The sequence below is a fragment of the Salvelinus alpinus genome, chromosome 3, assembly GCF_045679555.1.
Source record: "Salvelinus alpinus chromosome 3, SLU_Salpinus.1, whole genome shotgun sequence".
Classification (NCBI taxonomy): Eukaryota; Metazoa; Chordata; class Actinopteri; order Salmoniformes; family Salmonidae; genus Salvelinus; species Salvelinus alpinus.
Window position 1 is genome coordinate 103,777,457 of NC_092088.1, and position 21,329 is coordinate 103,798,785.

At 43.2% G+C, this 21,329-nt stretch overlaps 1 protein-coding gene across 1 annotated transcript in view; it reads right to left on the reverse strand.

Annotated features, from left to right (window-relative positions):
• The window catches only part of adam9b (ADAM metallopeptidase domain 9b), a 58,291-nt gene extending 42,669 nt beyond the window's left edge, over positions 1-15,622 (reverse strand). Inside the window, exons 1-5 of the mRNA XM_071394712.1 lie at positions 15,471-15,622; positions 12,086-12,195; positions 10,534-10,610; positions 10,345-10,423; positions 9,332-9,408 (exon numbers count right to left, since the gene is read on the reverse strand). Coding sequence (XP_071250813.1) covers positions 9,332-9,408; positions 10,345-10,423; positions 10,534-10,610; positions 12,086-12,195; positions 15,471-15,540 — 413 coding nt within the window. The 5' untranslated portion in view covers positions 15,541-15,622. The remainder of the gene's footprint in view (positions 1-9,331; positions 9,409-10,344; positions 10,424-10,533; positions 10,611-12,085; positions 12,196-15,470) is intronic.
• Positions 15,623-21,329: the final 5,707 nt, after the last annotated feature.

The window sequence follows — 21,329 nt, forward strand, 5'->3', positions numbered from 1 at the left end:
ATGGTCCTCTGTAGTTCAGTTAGTAGAACATGGTCCTCTGTAGTTCAGTTAGTAGAACATGGTCCTCTGTAGCTCAGTTAGTAGAACATGGTCCTCTATAGTTAGTAGAACATGGTCCTCTGTAATTCAGTTAGTAGAACATGGTCCTCTGTAGTTCAGTTAGTAGAACATGGTCCTCTGTAGTTCAGTTAGTAGAACATGGTTCTCTGTAGTTCAGTTAGTAGAACATGGTCCTCTGTAGTTAGTAGAACATGGTCCTCTGTAGGTCAGTTAGTAGAACATGGTCCTCTGTAGTTCAGTTAGTAGAACATGGTCCTCTGTAGCTCAGTTAGTAGAACATGGTCCTCTGTAGCTCAGTTAGTAGAACATGGTCCTCTGTAGCTCAGTTAGTAGAACATGGTCCTCTGTAGTTCAGTTAGTAGAACATGGTCCTCTGTAGTTAGTAGAACGTGGTCCTCTGTAGGTCAGTTAGTAGAACATGGTCCTCTGTAGGTCAGTTAGTAGAACATTGTCCTCTGTAGCTCAGTTAGTAGAACATGGTCCTCTGTAGCTCAGTTAGTAGAACATGGTCCTCTGTAGCTCAGTTAGTAGAACATGGTCCTCTGTAGCTCAGTTAGTAGAACATGGTCCTCTGTAGTTCAGTTAGTAGAACGTGGTCCTCTGTAGTTAGTAGAACGTGGTCCTCTGTAGGTCAGTTAGTAGAACATGGTCCTCTGTAGGTCAGTTAGTAGAACATGGTCCTCTGTAGTTCAGTTAGTAGAACATGGTCCTCTGTAGTTCAGTTAGTAGAACATGGTCCTCTGTAGCTCAGTTAGTAGAACATGGTCCTCTGTAGCTCAGTTAGTAGAACATGGTCCTCTGTAGTTCAGTTAGTAGAACATGGTCCTCTGTAGTTCAGTTAGTAGAACATGGTCCTCTGTAGCTCAGCTAGTAGAACATGGTCCTCTGTAGCTCAGCTAGTAGAACATGGTCCTCTGTAGTTCAGTTAGTAGAACATGGTCCTCTGTAGATCAGTTAGTAGAACATGGTCCTCTGTAGGTCAGTTAGTAGAACATGGTCCTCTGTAGTTCAGTTAGTAGAACATGGCCCTCTGTAGGTCAGTTAGTAGAACATGGTCCTCTGTAGTTCAGTTAGTAGAACATGGTCCTCTGTAGTTCAGTTAGTAGAACATGGTCCTCTGTAGTTCAGTTAGTAGAACATGGTCCTCTGTAGTTCAGTTAGTAGAACATGGTCCTCTGTAGTTCAGTTAGTAGAACATGGTCCTCTGTAGTTAGTAGAACGTGGTCCTCTGTAGTTAGTAGAACGTGGTCCTCTGTAGCTCAGTTAGTAGAACATGGTCCTCTGTAGTTCAGTTAGTAGAACATGGTCCTCTGTAGTTCAGTTTGTAGAACATGGTCCTCTATAGTTCAGTTAGTAGAACATGGTCCTCTGTAGTTCAGTTAGTAGAACATGGTCCTCTGTAGTTAGTAGAACATGGTCCTCTGTAGCTCAGTTAGTAGAACATGGTCCTCTATAGTTCAGTTAGTAGAACATGGTCCTCTATAGTTCAGTTAGTAGAACATGGTCCTCTGTAGTTCAGTTAGTAGAACATGGTCCTCTGTAGTTCAGTTAGTAGAACATGGTCCTCTGTAGTTCAGTTAGTAGAACATGGTCCTCTGTAGTTCAGTTAGTAGAACATGGTCCTCTGTAGTTCAGTCAGTAGAACATGGTCCTCTGTAGCTCAGTTAGTAGAACATGGTCCTCTGTAGTTCAGTTAGTAGAACATGGTCCTCTGTAGTTCAGTTAGTAGAACATGGTCCTCTGTAGTTCAGTTAGTAGAACATGGTCCTCTGTAGATCAGTTAGTAGAACATGGTCCTCTGTAGTTCAGTTAGTAGAACATGGTCCTCTGTAGGTCAGTTAGTAGAACATGGTCCTCTGTAGGTCAGTTAGTAGAACATGGTCCTCTGTAGTTCAGTTAGTAGAACATGGTCCTCTAGTTCAGTTAGTAGAACATGGTCCTCTGTAGTTCAGTTAGTAGAACATGGTCCTCTGTAGATCAGTTAGTAGAACATGGTCCTCTGTAGATCAGTTAGTAGAACATGGTCCTCTGGAGCTCAGTTAGTAGAACATGGTCCTCTGTAGTTCAGTTAGTAGAACATGGTCCTCTGTAGTTCAGTTAGTAGAACATGGTCCTCTGTAGTTCAGTTAGTAGAACATGGTCCTCTGTAGTTCAGTTATTAGAACATGGTTCTCTGTAGCTCAGTTAGTAGAACATGGTCCTCTGTAGTTCAGTTAGTAGAACATGGTCCTCTGTAGCTCAGTTAGTAGAACATGGTCCTCTGTAGCTCAGTTAGTAGAACATGGTCCTCTGTAGCTCAGTTAGTAGAACATGGTCCTCTGTAGTTCAGTTAGTAGAACATGGTCCTCTGTAGCTCAGTTAGTAGAACATGGTCCTCTGTAGTTCAGTTAGTAGAACATGGTCCTCTGTAGGTCAGTTAGTAGAACATGGTCCTCTGTAGGTCAGTTAGTAGAACATGGTCCTCTGTAGGTCAGTTAGTAGAACATGGTCCTCTGTAGTTCAGTTAGTAGAACATGGTCCTCTGTAGTTCAGTTAGTAGAACATGGTCCTCTGTAGTTCAGTTAGTAGAACATGGTCCTCTGTAGTTCAGTTAGTAGAACATGGTCCTCTGTAGTTCAGTTAGTAGAACATGGTCCTCTGTAGTTCAGTTAGTAGAACATGGTCCTCTGTAGTTCAGTTAGTAGAACATGGTCCTCTGTAGTTCAGTTAGTAGAACATGGTCCTCTGTAGATCAGTTAGTAGAACATGGTCCTCTGGAGCTCAGTTAGTAGAACATGGTCCTCTGTAGTTCAGTTAGTAGAACATGGTCCTCTGTAGTTCAGTTAGTAGAACGTGGCTCCAGGTCCTCTGTAGTTCAGTTAGTAGAACATGGTCCTCTGTAGTTCAGTTATTAGAACATGGTTCTCTGTAGCTCAGTTAGTAGAACATGGTCCTCTGTAGTTCAGTTAGTAGAACATGGTCCTCTGTAGCTCAGTTAGTAGAACATGGTCCTCTGTAGCTCAGTTAGTAGAACATGGTCCTCTGTAGCTCAGTTAGTAGAACATGGTCCTCTGTAGTTCAGTTAGTAGAACATGGTCCTCTGTAGCTCAGTTAGTAGAACATGGTCCTCTGTAGTTCAGTTAGTAGAACATGGTCCTCTGTAGTTCAGTTAGTAGAACATGGTCCTCTGTAGGTCAGTTAGTAGAACATGGTCCTCTGTAGGTCAGTCAGTAGAACATGGTCCTCTGTAGCTCAGTCAGTAGAACATGGTCCTTTGTAGTTCAGTTAGTAGAACATGGTCCTCTGTAGTTCAGTTAGTAGAACATGGTCCTCTGTAGCTCAGTTAGTAGAACATGGTCCTCTGTAGCTCAGTTAGTAGAACATGGTCCTCTGTAGTTCAGTTAGTAGAACATGGTCCTCTGTAGTTCAGTTAGTAGGACATGGTCCTCTGTAGCTCAGTTAGTAGAACATGGTCCTCTGTAGGTCAGTTAGTAGAACATGGTCCTCTGTAGCTCAGTCAGTAGAACATGGTCCTCTGTAGTTCAGTTAGTAGAACATGGTCCTCTGTAGGTCAGTTAGTAGAACATGGTCCTCTGTAGTTCAGTTAGTAGAACATGGTCCTCTGTAGTTCAGTTAGTAGAACATGGTCCTCTGTAGTTCAGTTAGTAGAACATGGTCCTCTGTAGTTCAGTTAGTAGAACATGGTCCTCTGTAGTTCAGTTAGTAGAACATGGTCCTCTGTAGTTCAGTTAGTAGAACATGGTCCTCTGTAGTTCAGTTAGTAGAACATGGTCCTCTGTAGCTCAGTTAGTAGAACATGGTTCTCTGTAGTTCAGTTAGTAGAACATGGTCCTCTGTAGTTCAGTTAGTAGAACATGGTCCTCTGTAGCTCAGTTAGTAGAACATGGTCCTCTGTAGCTCAGTTAGTAGAACATGGTCCTCTGTAGTTCAGTTAGTAGAACATGGTCCTCTGTAGTTCAGTTAGTAGAACATGGTCCTCTGTAGTTAGTAGAACATGGTCCTCTGTAGTTCAGTTAGTAGAACATGGTCCTCTGTAGTTCAGTTAGTAGAACATGGTCCTCTGTAGGTCAGTTAGTAGAACATGGTCCTCTGTAGTTCAGTTAGTAGAACGTGGCTCCAGGTCCTCTGTAGTTCAGTTAGTAGAACATGGTCCTCTGTAGTTCAGTTAGTAGAACATGGTCCTCTGTAGGTCAGTTAGTAGAACATGGTCCTCTGTAGAACATGGTCCTCTGTAGCTCAGTTAGTAGAACATGGTCCTCTGTAGTTCAGTTAGTAGAACATGGTCCTCTGTAGTTCAGTTAGTAGAACATGGTCCTCTGTAGCTCAGTCAGTAGAACATGGTCCTCTGTAGTTCAGTTAGTAGAACATGGTCCTCTGTAGCTCAGTTAGTAGAACATGGTCCTCTGTAGAACATGGTCCTCTGTAGAACATGGTCCTCTGTAGCTCAGTTAGTAGAACATGGTCCTCTGTAGCTCAGTTAGTAGAACATGGTCCTCTGTAGTTCAGTTAGTAGAACATGGTCCTCTATAGGTCAGTTAGTAGAACATGGTCCTCTGTAGCTCAGTCAGTAGAACATGGTCCTCTGTAGCTCAGTCAGTAGAACATGGTCCTCTGTAGTTCAGTTAGTAGAACATGGCTCCAGGTCCTCTGTAGTTCAGTTATTAGAACATGGTCCTCTGTAGCTCAGTTAGTAGAACATGGTCCTCTGTAGCTCAGTCAGTAGAACATGGTCCTCTGTAGCTCAGTCAGTAGAACATGGTCCTCTGTAGCTCAGTCAGTAGAACATGGTCCTCTGTAGCTCAGTCAGTAGAACATGGTCCTCTGTAGCTCAGTTAGTAGAACATGGTCCTCTGTAGTTCAGTTAGTAGAACATGGTCCTCTGTAGCTCAGTTAGTAGAACATGGTCCTCTGTAGTTCAGTTAGTAGAACATGGTCCTCTGTAGCTCAGTTAGTAGAACATGGTCCTCTGTAGCTCAGTTAGTAGAACATGGTCCTCTGTAGCTCAGTCAGTAGAACATGGTCCTCTGTAGCTCAGTCAGTAGAACATGGTCCTCTATAGGTCAGTTAGTAGAACATGGTCCTCTGTAGGTCAGTTAGTAGAACATGGTCCTCTGTAGATCAGTTAGTAGAACATGGTCCTCTGTAGCTCAGTCAGTAGAACATGGTCCTCTATAGGTCAGTTAGTAGAACATGGTCCTCTGTAGCTCAGTCAGTAGAACATGGTCCTCTGTAGCTCAGTTAGTAGAACATGGTCCTCTGTAGCTCAGTCAGTAGAACATGGTCCTCTGTAGTTCAGTTAGTAGAACATGGTCCTCTGTAGCTCAGTTAGTAGAACATGGTCCTCTGTAGCTCAGTTAGTAGAACATGGTCCTCTATAGGTCAGTTAGTAGAACATGGTCCTCTGTAGTTCAGTTAGTAGAACATGGTCCTCTGTAGCTCAGTTAGTAGAACATGGTCCTCTGTAGCTCAGTTAGTAGAACATGGTCCTCTATAGGTCAGTTAGTAGAACATGGTCCTCTGTAGTTCAGTTAGTAGAACATGGTCCTCTGTAGCTCAGTTAGTAGAACATGGTCCTCTGTAGGTCAGTTAGTAGAACATGGTCCTCTGTAGTTCAGTTAGTAGAACATGGTCCTCTGTAGTTCAGTTAGTAGAACATGGTCCTCTGTAGCTCAGTTAGTAGAACATGGTCCTCTGTAGCTCAGTTAGTAGAACATGGTCCTCTGTAGTTCAGTTAGTAGAACATGGTCCTCTGTAGCTCAGTTAGTAGAACATGGTCCTCTGTAGCTCAGTTAGTAGAACATGGTCCTCTGTAGGTCAGTTAGTAGAACATGGTCCTCTGTAGTTCAGTTAGTAGAACATGGTCCTCTGTAGGTCAGTTAGTAGAACATGGTCCTCTGTAGTTCAGTTAGTAGAACATGGTCCTCTGTAGTTCAGTTAGTAGAACATGGTCCTCTGTAGCTCAGTTAGTAGAACATGGTCCTCTGTAGTTCAGTTAGTAGAACATGGTCCTCTGTAGTTCAGTTAGTAGAACATGGTCCTCTGTAGTTCAGTTAGTAGAACATGGTCCTCTGTAGGTCAGTTAGTAGAACATGGTCCTCTGTAGTTCAGTTAGTAGAACATGGTCCTCTGTAGCTCAGTTAGTAGAACATGGTCCTCTGTAGTTCAGTTAGTAGAACATGGTCCTCTGTAGCTCAGTTAGTAGAACATGGTCCTCTGTAGCTCAGTTAGTAGAACATGGTCCTCTGTAGCTCAGTTAGTAGAACATGGTCCTCTGTAGTTCAGTTAGTAGAACATGGTCCTCTGTAGCTCAGTTAGTAGAACATGGTCCTCTGTAGTTCAGTTAGTAGAACATGGTCCTCTGTAGTTCAGTTAGTAGAACATGGTCCTCTGTAGTTCAGTTAGTAGAACATGGTCCTCTGTAGGTCAGTTAGTAGAACATGGTCCTCTGTAGTTCAGTTAGTAGAACATGGTCCTCTGTAGTTCAGTTAGTAGAACATGGTCCTCTGTAGTTCAGTTAGTAGAACATGGTCCTCTGTAGTTCAGTTAGTAGAACATGGTCCTCTGTAGTTCAGTTAGTAGAACATGGTTCTCTGTAGTTCAGTTAGTAGAACATGGTCCTCTGTAGTTCAGTTAGTAGAACATGGTGCTCTGTAGTTCAGTTAGTAGAGCATGGTCCTCTGTAGTTCAGTTAGTAGAACATGGTCCTCTGTAGGTCAGTTAGTAGAACATGGTCCTCTGTAGGTCAGTTAGTAGAACATGGTCCTCTGTAGTTCAGTTAGTAGAACATGGTCCTCTGTAGTTCAGTTAGTAGAACATGGTCCTCTGTAGTTCAGTTAGTAGAACATGGTCCTCTGTAGTTCAGTTAGTAGAACATGGTCCTCTGTAGTTCAGTTAGTAGAACATGGTGCTCTGTAGTTCAGTTAGTAGAACATGGTCCTCTGTAGATCAGTTAGTAGAACATGGTCCTCTGTAGGTCAGTTAGTAGAACATGGTCCTCTGTAGGTCAGTTAGTAGAACATGGTCCTCTGTAGTTCAGTTAGTAGAACATGGTCCTCTGTAGTTCAGTTAGTAGAACATGGTCCTCTGTAGTTAGTAGAACATGGTCCTCTGTAGCTCAGTTAGTAGAACATGGTGCTCTGTAGTTCAGTTAGTAGAGCATGGTGCTCTGTAGTTCAGTTAGTAGAACATGGTCCTCTGTAGTTCAGTTAGTAGAACATGGTCCTCTGTAGTTCAGTTAGTAGAACATGGTCCTCTGTAGCTCAGTTAGTAGAACATGGTCCTCTGTAGTTCAGTTAGTAGAACATGGTCCTCTGTAGTTCAGTTAGTAGAACATGGTCCTCTATAGTTAGTAGAACATGGTCCTCTATAGTTAGTAGAACATGGTCCTCTATAGTTAGTAGAACATGGTCCTCTGTAGTTCAGTTAGTAGAACATGGTCCTCTGTAGTTCAGTTAGTAGAACATGGTCCTCTGCAGTTCAGTTAGTAGAACATGGTCCTCTGTAGTTAGTAGAACATGGTCCTCTGTACCTCAGTTAGTAGAACATGGTCCTCTGTACCTCAGTTAGTAGAACATGGTCCTCTGTAGCTCAGTTAGTAGAACATGGTCCTCTGTAGCTCAGTTAGTAGAACATGGTCCTCTGTAGTTCAGTTAGTAGAACATGGTCCTCTGTAGTTCAGTTAGTAGAACATGGTCCTCTGTAGGTCAGTTAGTAGAACATGGTCCTCTGTACCTCAGTTAGTAGAACATGGTCCTCTGTAGCTCAGTTAGTAGAACATGGTCCTCTGTAGTTCAGTTAGTAGAACATGGTCCTCTGTAGCTCAGTTAGTAGAACATGGTCCTCTGTAGCTCAGTTAGTAGAACATGGTCCTCTGTAGTTCAGTTAGTAGAACATGGTCCTCTGTAGTTCAGTTAGTAGAACATGGTCCTCTGTAGTTCAGTTAGTAGAACATGGTCCTCTGTAGTTCAGTTAGTAGAACATGGTCCTCTGTAGGTCAGTTAGTAGAACATGGTCCTCTGTACCTCAGTTAGTAGAACATGGTCCTCTGTAGCTCAGTTAGTAGAACATGGTCCTCTGTAGTTCAGTTAGTAGAACATGGTCCTCTGTAGCTCAGTTAGTAGAACATGGTCCTCTGTAGCAGAGTTAGTAGAACATGGTCCTCTGTAGTTCAGTTAGTAGAACATGGTCCTCTGTAGTTCAGTTAGTAGAACATGGTCCTCTGTAGTTCAGTTAGTAGAGCTTGTCTCTTACAACGTCAGGATATTAGGTTTGATTGCCACGACCACCCACACATCAAATGTATGAACACATAACTGTTAGGTGCTTTGGATAAAAGCTAAATGGCATATATTATTATTATTATAATATAAAACAGACCTGAGGTCAGCAGATACTGAGGGTTAGTATTATTATATTATATATTAGTGAATGAATGAGAGACAGACCTGAGGTCAGTAGGTACTGAGGGTTAGTATTATTATATTATATATTAGTGAATGGGAGACAGACCTGAGGTCAGTAGGTACTGAGGGTTAGTATTATTATATTATATATTAGTGAAGGAGAGACAGACCTGAGGTCAGTAGGTACTGAGGGTTAGTATTATTATATTATATATTAGTGAATGGGAGACAGACCTGAGGTCAGTAGATACTGAGGGTTAGTATTATTATATTATATATTAGTGAAGGAGAGACAGACCTGAGGTCAGTAGGTACTGAGGGTTAGTATTATTATATTATATATTAGTGAATGAGAGACAGACCTGAGGTCAGTAGGTACTGAGGGTTAGTATTATTATATATTAGTGAATGGGAGACAGACCTGAGGTCAGTAGGTACTGAGGGTTAGTATTATTATATTATATATTAGTGAATGAGAGACAGACCTGAGGTCAGTAGGTACTGAGGTTTAGTATTATTATATTATATATTAGTGAATGAGAGACAGACCTGAGGTCAGTAGATACTGAGGGTTAGTATTATTATATTATATATTAGTGAATGAGAGACAGACCTGAGGTCAGTAGATACTGAGGGTTAGTATTATTATATTATATATTAGTGAATGAGAGACAGACCTGAGGTCAGTAGGTACTGAGGGTTAATATTATTATATTATATATTAGTGAATGAGAGACAGACCTGAGGTCAGTAGGTACTGAGGGTTAGTATTATTATATTATATATTAGTGAATGAGAGACAGACCTGAGGTCAGTAGATACTGAGGGTTAGAATTATTATATTATATATTAGTGAATGGGAGACAGACCTGAGACCTGAGCAGGTGCTGAGGGCGACCAAAGATTCTTCATGATCCTCCACATCACCATGGTAATAACAATGGACCTGCAACACACACATCACCATGGTAATAACAATGGACCTGCAACACACCGCCAAGTGACAGGCAGCTATAAACAGGCATGTCATTTAAAACCGCCATGTGGAAATATACAGCCATAACGTATGTATGTATCGTACCAGTCAAATGTTTGGACACACCTACTCATTCAAAGGTTCTTCTTTATTTTAACTATTTTCTACATTGTAGAATAATAGTGAAGACATCACAACTGTATCCCCCCCCTCCCACCCCATCCAGCTCGTCAGTCCCCCTCCGACCCCACCCAGCTCGTCAGTCCCCCTCCCACCCAGCTCGTCAGTCCCCCTCCCACCCATCCAGCTCGTCAGTCCCCCTCCCACCCATCCAGCTCGTCAGTCCCCCTCCGACCCCACCCAGCTCGTCAGTCCCCCTCCCACCCAGCTCGTCAGTCCCCCTCCCACCCATCCAGCTCGTCAGTCCCCCTCCCACCCATCCAGCTCGTCAGTCCCCCTCCCATCCCACCCAACCCAGCTCGTCAGTCCCCCTCCCACCCAGCTCGTCAGTCCCCCTCCCACCCCATCCAGCTCGTCAGTCCCCCTCCCATCCAGCTCGTCAGTCCCCCTCCCCTCCCATCCAGCTCGTCAGTCCCCCTCCCACCCCATCCAGCTCGTCAGTCCCCCTCCCATCCAGCTCGTCAGTCCCCCTCCCATCCAGCTCGTCAGTCCCCCTCCCACCCAGCTCGTCAGTCCCCCTCCCACCCAGCTCGTCAGTCCCCCTCCCATCCAGCTCGTCAGTCCCCCTCCCATCCAGCTCGTCAGTCCCCCTCCCACCCAGCTTGTCAGTCCCCCTCGTCAGTCCCCCTCCCACCCCATCCTGCTCGTCAGTCCCCCTCCCATCCAGCTCGTCAGTCCCCCTCCCACCCAGCTCGTGGGTAATGTAATGTAGTCTCTTCTACTTACATCAGGTTTAGGATATGTAGGCGTCAGATTCCCACTGGCATCATGGGAAAACTGAACAAAGCTTTTGGATAAAAACTCTCTGATAACAAAAGAAAGAAAAAAAAAAATCGACCGATCACTCCACAAGAATAGAATTGTGTGACCTTAAGGTCATTACTAGAACGTAAATAGAACATAAAACGGACTTACTTGTTCTTTTTAAGACGGAGGAAATGTTCCTTGTTGTCAATGATCAACGAATAAGAACGTTCCTCGGGTTCTTCAGTCTGAAATGAGTTGCAACACAACACAGTCGGAACTAGAAGCACAAGCATTTCGCTACACTCGCATTAACATCAGTCTGAAATGAGTTGCAACACAACACAGTCACGTGAAAATACACCAGTCGTCATTTACCATCACGTGTTAAAACTACGAGTTGGGAGACCTGTAGAGGTCGTTTACCATCACGTGTCAAAACCACGAGTTGGGAGACCTGTAGAGGTCGTTTACCATCACGTGTCAAACCCACGAGTTGGGAGACCTGTAGAGGTCATTGACCATCACGTGTCAAAACCACGAGTTGGGAGACCTGTAGAGGTCATTGACCATCACGTGTCAAAACCACGAGTTGGGAGACCTGTAGAGGTCATTGACCATCACGTGTCAAAACCACGAGTTGGGAGACCTGTAGAGGTCGTTTACCATCACGTGTCAAACCCACGAGTTGGGAGACCTGTAGAGGTCGTTTACCATCACGTGTTAAAACTACGAGTTGGGAGACCTGTAGAGGTCGTTTACCATCACGTGTCAAACCACGAGTTGGGAGACCTGTAGAGGTCGTTTACCATCACGTGTCAAACCCACGAGTTGGGAGACCTGTAGAGGTCATTGACCATCACGTGTCAAAACCACGAGTTGGGAGACCTGTAGAGGTCATTGACCATCACGTGTCAAAACCACGAGTTGGGAGACCTGTAGAGGTCGTTTACCATCACGTGTCAAACCCACGAGTTGGGAGACCTGTAGAGGTCGTTTACCATCACGTGTCAAACCCACGAGTTGGTAGACCTGTAGAGGTCGTTTACCATCACGTGTCAAAACCACGAGTTGGGAGACCTGTAGGGGTCATTGACCATCACGTGTCAAACCCACGAGTTGGGAGACCTGTAGAGGTCATTGACCATCACGTGTCAAAACCACGAGTTGGGAGACCTGTAGAGGTCGTTTACCATCACGTGTCAAAACCACGAGTTGGGAGACCTGTAGGGGTCATTGACCATCACGTGTCAAACCCACGAGTTGGGAGACCTGTAGAGGTCGTTTACCATCACGTGTCAAACCCACGAGTTGGGAGACCTGTAGAGGTCATTGACCATCACGTGTCAAAACCCACGAGTTGGGAGACCTGTAGAGGTCATTGACCATCACGTGTCAAAACCACGAGTTGGGAGACCTGTAGAGGTCATTGACCATCACGTGTCAAACCCACGAGTTGGGAGACCTGTAGAGGTCATTGACCATCACGTGTCAAAACCACGAGTTGGGAGACCTGTAGAGGTCATTCACCATCACGTGTCAAAACCACGAGTTGGGAGACCTGTAGAGGTCGTTTACCATCACGTGTCAAACCCACGAGTTGGGAGACCTGTAGAGGTCGTTTACCATCACGTGTCAAAACCACGAGTTGGGAGACCTGTAGGGGTCATTTACCATCACGTGCCAAAAACACAAGTTGGGAGACCTGTAGAGGTCATCTTACCTTTCCCGAGTCAGGAAGTCTGTGGGCATTTCTTGCCCATCTCCTGTGAATCAGCTGAGGTTTTACAACCGTGTAGCTGGAGAGTTTAGATGTTTGTCCATTGAAAAGATCTGAAAGGTAGAAAGAACAGCTATGAACTACTGGCCTACTCATTTTCTAATGGCCAACGTCCTGAATGACAAAGATTATATACACAGCCAAAGTCTAATAGGCCAATCAAACAAAACAGCTAATTCATAAAGTAAATAACATCAATCTACTGAAATGTGTCAATGATGACATATTAGCACGGTCCCAAGTTAAATAAATGAGTGGAAAACCTGACGCATTGCTTAGTATAGGTGACTCAGTAGGCGCCGTCGACATTAAAGCCGACCTGAAAGGTGAATCGAGACGGTCTGATCTACAAATCACCTTGCATCATAAATACAGGGCCTTGCGAAAGTATCCTTGTATTTCGTCACATTTTATTGTGTTACAAAGTGGGATTCAAATGGATTCAATTGTCATTTTTTATCAACAATCTAGACAACATACACTGATGTCAAAGTTGGTAAACATTTTTTAAAGATGAATAGAAAATAAATAAAAACAGTCTTTGCATAAGACTTCCAATACATGTTAAGAAACACCTTTGGCAGCTGGGAGTCTTCCTGGGTAAATCTCTAAGAGTGATTACAGCTGGGAGTCTTTCTGGGTAAGTCTCTAAGAGTGATTACAGCTGGGAGTCTTTCTGGGTAAGTCTCTAAGAGTGATTCCAGCTGGGAGTCTTTCTGGGTAAGTCTCTAAGAGTGATTACAGCTGTGAGTCTTTCTGGGTAAGTCTCTAAGAGTGATTACAGCTGGGAGTCTTTCTGGGTAAGTCTCTAAGAGTGATTACAGCTGGGAGTCTTTCTGGGTAAGTCTCTAAGAGTGATTACAGCTGGGAGTCTTTCTGGGTAAGTCTCTAAGAGTGATTACAGCTGGGAGTCTTTCTGGGTAAGTCTCTAAGAGCGATTCCAGCTGGGAGTCTTTCTGGGTACGTCTCTAAGCGCTTTACTACACCTGGGAAGCATGCGGACGCCTTAACTTAGTGATGTGTTGTGTTTTCCCAAATTATTTTGGTGCATTTGGACAAAAAGTGTGTTCCTTTTTTCTTTTCTTTTTTACAGTATTACTTGTTGCCCCGTTGCATAAAAAATGCATGTTTTGGAATATTTTTATTATGTATATCTTTATTTTTCACTATCATTTAAGTCGTTATTGTGGAGTCACTACAATGTTGATCCATTCTCAGTTCTCCAATCACAGCCATGTTTTAAAATCACCAATGACCTCATGGTAACATCCCTGAGCAGGTTCATTCCTGTCCTGCAGCTCAGTTCAGAAGGACGACTGGATCTGTGTCTGTGTGGTTTAATACATCATCCACAGGATAATTATTAACTTGACCATGATGCTTAAAGAGATATTCAATGTCTGATTTGTTATTGTTACCCATATACCAATCACTGCCCTTCTTTATGAGGCTTTCAATAGGCTCCCTGGTCTTTGTAGTTGAATCTGTGATTGAAATTCAATACTAGACTGAGGGACCTTCCAGATGTATGTATAATATGGGGGACAGAGGAAGTCAACCTCTATTTCACACAGAGTGAATGTAACTTATGTGATTTGTTCATCCAAATTTGACTCCTGAACTAATTTAGGCCTAAACAAAGGGGCTGAATACTTCTGAATACTTCCCCACTTTGTAACACAATAAAATGTGAAGATATTCAAAGGGTCTGAACCCTTTTCCAAGGCATTGCGACTACTCCATATGATTTGTAGATCAGTCAGTCACAATTGACCGTTGATACATGACGGTTTTGATGCTCTCTAACAAGGCCATTATCATCCGTTCTCTCTAAGTACGGCGAACCACAGACGTGGAGTGAGAGAAGGTGGGGATGGCGAAAGAAGCGGTCAGATCGACAGTGACGGTGTAACGTCAGCGGGCAGATCGACAGTGACGGTGTAACGTCAGCGGGCAGATCGACAGTGACGGTGTAACGTCAGTGGGCACGTGGGTATAACCAATGAGGAGATGGCACGTGGGTACCCTGCTTCTATAAACCAATGAGGAGATGGAAGAGGCAGGACTTTCAGAGCGATCTGCGTCAGAAATAGGAATGCCTTCTATTTTAGCCCTTGGCGTCACATACGCTCGTTGACGCACGCGAGCAGTGTGGGCGCAATAATTGAATAACATGGATTTCTACATTTATTTTGCGACGCTCGCGCACGCGACGTGTCCGGTCTGGTCAGCATGTTAGTGAGCATTTCTTCTTTGCCTAAATAATTCATCCACCTGACAGGTGTGGCACATCAAGAAGCTGATTAAACAGCATGATCATTACACAGGTGCACCTTGTGCTGGGGACAATATACCATTCTACAGCTGCCCAGTGGAAAGCACCTCGGGTTCTGTTTGCTCCTGGCAGATATCGGCTAGGTGAAGCGACCATCTGAGCTCTCATACTCTCTAAAGACCGCGGCTTGAAAAACTAGGGAAAAAACGCAACAATATTACTGTTGTTTGTCTCTCTTGAGCCACCATAGCAACAACATAGCCAGAAACATTTCCTCAAAATAGTCTGAATTAATCTAAAGATAAAAATGTTCTACATTCAAAAACGGACCCCCTTGCAACTTAACACGGACATTTTAGTAGGTTCCTGATTCCATGAACAGAGGAAGGCATCTCTCTATGCTTCAACAAACAGTACCTGACCTGTAACTCCCAGTAACAGATACCAAAAATATTTGTTTAAAATCCCATTATCTGATGTAACAATCTGAAGCTAGTTCTCTTGGCTTCCAGAACACAACAAACTAAAGTAAACAACCCACTTTTTTATTTGTTAACCTGAAATAAAAATAGCAAAACTAAAGAAGATATAAAAATGTTAAGTCTCTAAAACAAGTGAATTTACATTTTTCAAAATGTATATATTTTTGTGGTGTGCCACATTCCATGTTGTATTTGTTGAGCCGACGTTTCATATTCGGTTCCACGCATTACAAAACTGATTTAGGATCAACTCTTACCATCACAGCCCAAACCTTTAAGCATTATGTTGAAACAATAAGACCGACCCTGGATCAGAATTTACAACAAGCGCTAACAAAAGTAATTATTTTGTTCGGAAGCACAACGTGTCGCGGAGAGTTATTGTGAAATAGCCTCTAGGTGGTTAATAAGTAGAGTTAAACGGTATGATAGACAAAGTAGCCTTGTTATCAGGTAGGCTACATGTCACAATCAAATTCCCGAGGCATTGTAATCGCAACAGGTACCAAAGCGTAATGGAAAAAGGCTATCACCTACAGGCAATAAAAATACATCTCAATGTCTCACTCACCTTCATTGTTCTCGGTTCCAACGACGCAACAAATTAGAAAGACTAAAGTCACTAGACTTTTCCCCAACATGATCCTTGCTACAGCATTTGTCCATTGACGACAGCTGTGTTATCGGACTGTGGAGGCGGGCAGGTGAGAAGGCTAGGGGGGGTGTGCCTAAAGGTACTCTTCTTCTGTGAGGTTTATCGGCGTTTGGCATCCAACGTTATGGTGCATTACCGCCACCTACTGTACTGGATGGTGGGCCAGAGAGGACAGAAACTAAATTCTACCTGCCAGCCCCGATTATCTTAAAAAAATAAAACGAAAAGTTGGAAACTATATCTACTGATAATCACTTTTTATTTTCTCTCATCCCAGCTAACATTAAAACGTTCCCACAACTTTAGAGAACGTTCCCTTCAGAGGAACTCCTTAGGTCATTACCATTTTCATAGGAACGTTCCCGCGATGTGCAAGGAACGTTTCCTGGAGGACATTCCCTTCATTTCTAATAGATCTAACCCAGAACGTGTTTATCATGTTCTCTGAACATGTTTCATGGGAACATTGTAAGGTCATTCATGTGTCCAGTTTTCTGTGAATTAGGAGAATATTCCATCAACGTCCCACCAAACATTTGTATTTGATTTATTTCACCTTTATTTAACCAGGTAGGCCAGTTGAGAACAAGTTCTCATTTACAACTGCGACCTGGCCAAGATAAAGCAAAGCAGTGCGACACAAACAACAACACAGTTACACATGGAGTAAACAAACATACAGTCAATAACACAATAGAAAAGTCTATATACAGTGTGTGCAAATGTAGAAGATTAGGGAGGTAAAGGCAATAAATAGGCCATAGTGGCGAAATAATTACAATTTAGCAAATTAACACTGGCGTTATAGAGGTGCAGATGATGATGTGCAAGTAGAGATACTGGTGTGCAAAAGAGCAGGAAAGTAAATAAAAAACAATATGGGGATGCGGTAGGTAGATTGGATGGGCTATTTACAGATGAGATATGTACAGCTGCAGCGATCGGTTAGCTGCTCAGATAGCAGATGTTTAAAGTTAGTGAGGGAAATATGAGTCTCTAGCTTCAGTGATTTTTGCAATTCGTTCCAGTCATTGGCAGCAGAGAAATGGAAGGAAAGGCGGCCAAAGGAGGTGTTGGCTTTGGAGGTGACCAGTGAAATATACCTGCTGGAGTGCGTGCTATGGGTGGGTGCTGCTATAGTGAAATCATTAATACATATTGAGAACAACACTGGAGCTAAAATGGAACCCTGGGGGACACCTCTATTAATCTCTAGACAGCTAGACTTGTGACTGTCAGTATATAACACATTGTGTTCTGTCAGAAAGATAGTTCCAAAACCAATTTACTGCTCCTTCACTGAGACCAATGTTACGGAGTCCAGCTAGCTGTGTGTTCATTTATATAATAATAATTATTCAACATGTCATCAACTAAGATTTGAACTCACAACCCCTTGGTTCACGATACTCCAATCTTCCTGCTCCACCACCATGTCTGTCAGCTGATATGAAGACTTTTACTGTAGTTTACTGTAGTCTTTACAGTTAGCTATACTGTAAATACTGTAGTAAAATAACCCCAGTATACTGTAGTGTTTACAGTTATCTATACTGTAAATACTGTAGTAAAATATCCCCAGTATACTGTAGTGTTTACAGTTATCTATACTATAAACACTGTGGTAGAATAACACTAGTATACTGTAATATTTACTACAGGGGTTTTTGTTTTATTATTGTTGACATAGAAGTGGGGGGCTTTCTCCCTGAGGAACATAGAAGTGGGGGGCTTTCTCCCTGAGGAACACAGAAGTGGGGGGCTTTCTCTCTGAGGAACATAGAAGTGGGGGGCTTTCTCCCTGAGGAACATAGAAGTGGGGGGCTTTCTCCCTGAGGAACATAGAAGTGGGGGGCTTTCTCCCCGAGGAACATATAAGTGGGGGGCTTTCTCCCTGAGGAACATAGAAGTGTGGGGCTTTCTCCCTGAGGAACATAGAAGTGGGGGGCTTTCTCCCTGAGGAACATAGAAGTGGGGGGCTTTCTCTCTGAGGAACATAGAAGTGGGGGGCTTTCTCCCTGAGGAACATAGAAGTGGGGGGCTTTCTCCCTGAGGAACATAGAAGTGGGGGGCTTTCTCCCTGAGGAACATAGAAGTGGGGGGCTTTCTCCCTGAGGAACATAGAAGTGGGGGGCTTTCTCCCTGAGGAACATAGAAGTGGGGGGCTTTCTCCCTGAGGAACATAGAAGTGGGGGGCTTTCTCCCTGAGGAACATAGAAGTGGGGGGCTTTCTCTCTGAGGAACATAGAAGTGGGGGGCTTTCTCTCTGAGGAACATAGAAGTGGGGGGCTTTCTCCCTGAGGAACATAGAAGTGGGGGGCTTTCTCCCTGAGGAACATAGAAGTGGGGGGCTTTCTCCCTGAGGAACATAGAAGTGGGGGGCTTTCTCCCTGAGGAACATAGAAGTGGGGGGCTTTCTCCCTGAGGAACATAGAAGTGGGGGGCTTTCTCCCTGAGGAACATAGAAGTGGGGGGCTTTCTCCCTGAGGAACATAGAAGTGGGGGGCTTTCTCCCTGAGGAACATAGAAGTGGGGGGCTTTCTCCCTGAGGAACATAGAAGTGGGGGGCTTTCTCCCTGAGGAACATAGAAGTGGGGGGCTTTCTCCCTGAGGAACATAGAAGTGGGGGGCTTTCTCTCTGAGGAACATAGAAGTGGGGGGCTTTCTCCCTGAGGAACATAGAAGTGGGGAGCTTTCTCTCTGAGGAACATAGAAGTGGGGGGGCTTTCTCCCTGAGGAACATAGAAGTGGGGGGCTTTCTCTCTGAGGAACATAGAAGTGGGGGGCTTTCTCTCTGAGGAACATAGAAGTGGGGGGCTGTCTCCCTGAGGAACATAGAAGTGGGGGGCTTTCTCCCTGAGGAACATAGAAGTGGGGGGCTTTCTCCCTGAGGAACATAGAAGTGGGGGGCTTTCTCCCTGAGGAACATAGACGTGGGGGGGAAGTGGGGGGCTTTCTCCCTGAGGAACATAGAAGTGGGGGGCTTTCTCCCTGAGGAACATAGAAGTGGGGGGCTTTCTCCCTGAGGAACATAGAAGTGGGGGGCTTTCTCCCTGAGGAACATAGAAGTGGGGGGCTTTCTCCCTGAGGAACATAGAAGTGGGGGGCTTTCTCCCTGAGGAACATAGAAGTGGGGGGCTTTCTCTCTGAGGAACATAGAAGTGGGGGGCTTTCTCCCTGAGGAACATAGAAGTGGGGGGCTTTCTCTCTGAGGAACATAGAAGTGGGGGGCTTTCTCCCTGAGGAACATAGAAGTGGGGGGCTTTCTCCCTGAGGAACATAGAAGTGGGGGGCTTTCTCCCTGAGGAACATAGAAGTGGGGGGCTTTCTCCCTGAGGAACATAGAAGTGGGGGGCTTTCTCCCTGAGGAACATAGAAGTGGGGGGCTTTCTCCCTGAGGAACATAGAAGTGGGGGGCTTTCTCCCTGAGGAACATAGAAGTGGGGGGCTTTCTCTCTGAGGAACATAGAAGTGGGGGGGCTTTCTCCCTGAGGAACATAGAAGTGGGGGGCTTTCTCTCTGAGGAACATAGAAGTGGGGGGCTTTCTCCCTGAGGAACATAGAAGTGGGGGGCTTTCTCCCTGAGGAACATAGAAGTGGGGGGCTTTCTCCCTGAGGAACATAGAAGTGGGGGGCTTTCTCCCTGAGGAACATAGAAGTGGGGGGCTTTCTCCCTGAGGAACATAGAAGTGGGGGGCTTTCTCCCTGAGGAACATAGAAGTGGGGGGCTTTCTCCCTGAGGAACATAGAAGTGGGGGGCTTTCTCCCTGAGGAACATAGAAGTGGGGGGCTTTCTCTCTGAGGAACATAGAAGTGGGGGGCTTTCTCCCTGAGGAACATAGAAGTGGGGGGCTTTCTCTCTGAGGAACATAGAAGTGGGGGGCTGTCTCCCTGAGGAACATAGAAGTGGGGGGCTTTCTCCCTGAGGAAGTATAATAGACATTGAGGTACAGTGTGTAGTATAATATTCTACAGTGTGTAGTATAATATTCTACAGTGTGTAGTATAATATTCTACAGTGTGTAGTATAATATTCTACAGTTTAATACAGTGTGTAGTATAGTATTATACAGTGTGTAGTATAGTATTATACCGTGTGTAGGATAATATTCTACAGTGTGTAGTATAATATTCTAAGGTGTAGTATAATATTCTACAGTGTGTATTATACAGTGTGTAGTATAATATTCTACAGTGTGTAGTATAGTATTCCACAGTGTGTAGTATAATATTCTACAGTGTGTAGTATAATATTCTACAGTGTGTAGTATAATATTCTACAGTTTACTACACTGCGTAGTATAGTATTCTAAGGTGTAGTATAATAATCTACAGTGTGTAGTATAGTATTCTACATTGTTCTACAGTGTGTAGTATAGTATTATACAGTGTGTAGTATAGTATTATACAGTGTGTAGTATAATATTCTACAGTGTGTAGTATAATATTCTACAGTGTGTAGTATAATATTCTACAGTGTGTAGTATAATATTCTACAGTGTGTAGTATAATATTCTACAGTGTGCAGTATACTATTCTACAGTGTGTAGTATAATATTCTACAGTTTAATACAGTGTGTAGTATAGTATTATACAGTGTGTAGTATAATATTCTACAGTGTGTAGTATAATATTCTACAGTGTGTAGTATAATATTCTACAGTTTAATACAGTGTGTAGTATAGTATTATACAGTGTGTAGTATAATATTCTACAGTGTGTAGTATAGTATTCTACAGTGTGTAGTATAGTATTCTACAGTGTGTAGTATAATATTCTACAGTGTGTAGTATAATATTCTACAGTGTGTAGTATAATGTTCTACAGTGTGTAGTATAATATTCTACAGTGTGTATTATAGTATTCTACAGTGTGTAGTATTATACTATTCTACAGTGTGTATTATACTATTCTACAGTGTGTAGTATAATATTCTACAGTGTGTATTATAGTATTCTACAGTGTGTATTATAGTATTCTACAGTGTGTAGTATAATATTCTACAGTGTGTAGTATAGTATTCTACAGTGTGTTGTATAATATTCTACAGTGTGTAGTATAATATTCTACAGTGTGTAGTATAGTATTATACAGTGTGTAGTATAATATTCTACAGTGTGTAGTATAATATTCTCTAGTGTGTAGTATAATATTCTACAGTGTGTAGTATAATATTCTACAGTGTGTAGTATAGTATTCTACAGTGTGTAGTATAGTATTCTACAGTGTGTAGTATAGTATTCTACAGTGTGTAGTATAATATTCTACAGTGTGTAGTATAGTATTCTACAGTGTGTAGTATAATATTCTACAGTGTGTAGTATAGTATGCTACAGTGTGTAGTATAGTATTCTACAGTGTGTAGTATAGTATTCTACAGTGTGTAGTATAATATTCTACAGTGTGTAGTATAATATTCTACAGTGTGTAGTATAGTATTCTACAGTGTGTAGTATAATATTCTACTAGTATAGTTTTCGTTACATATACGTTCTTCCTCCCTAGAATTGTTAGCTGGGATAGCATCTTTCTCTCTCTCTCTCTCTCTCTGTCTCTCTCTCTCTCTGTCTCTCTCTCTCTCTCTCTCTCTCTCTCTCTCTCTCTCAATTCAATTCAATTGACTTTATAGACATGGCAAGTTCATTATTACTTACATTGTCAAAGTATACATATCGAAAAATAAAAATCAAATATATATGTATATATATACAAAATATATATATATTTATATATAAATAAATGGTGGGACCAACAGCAATAATAATAGTAGTAGTG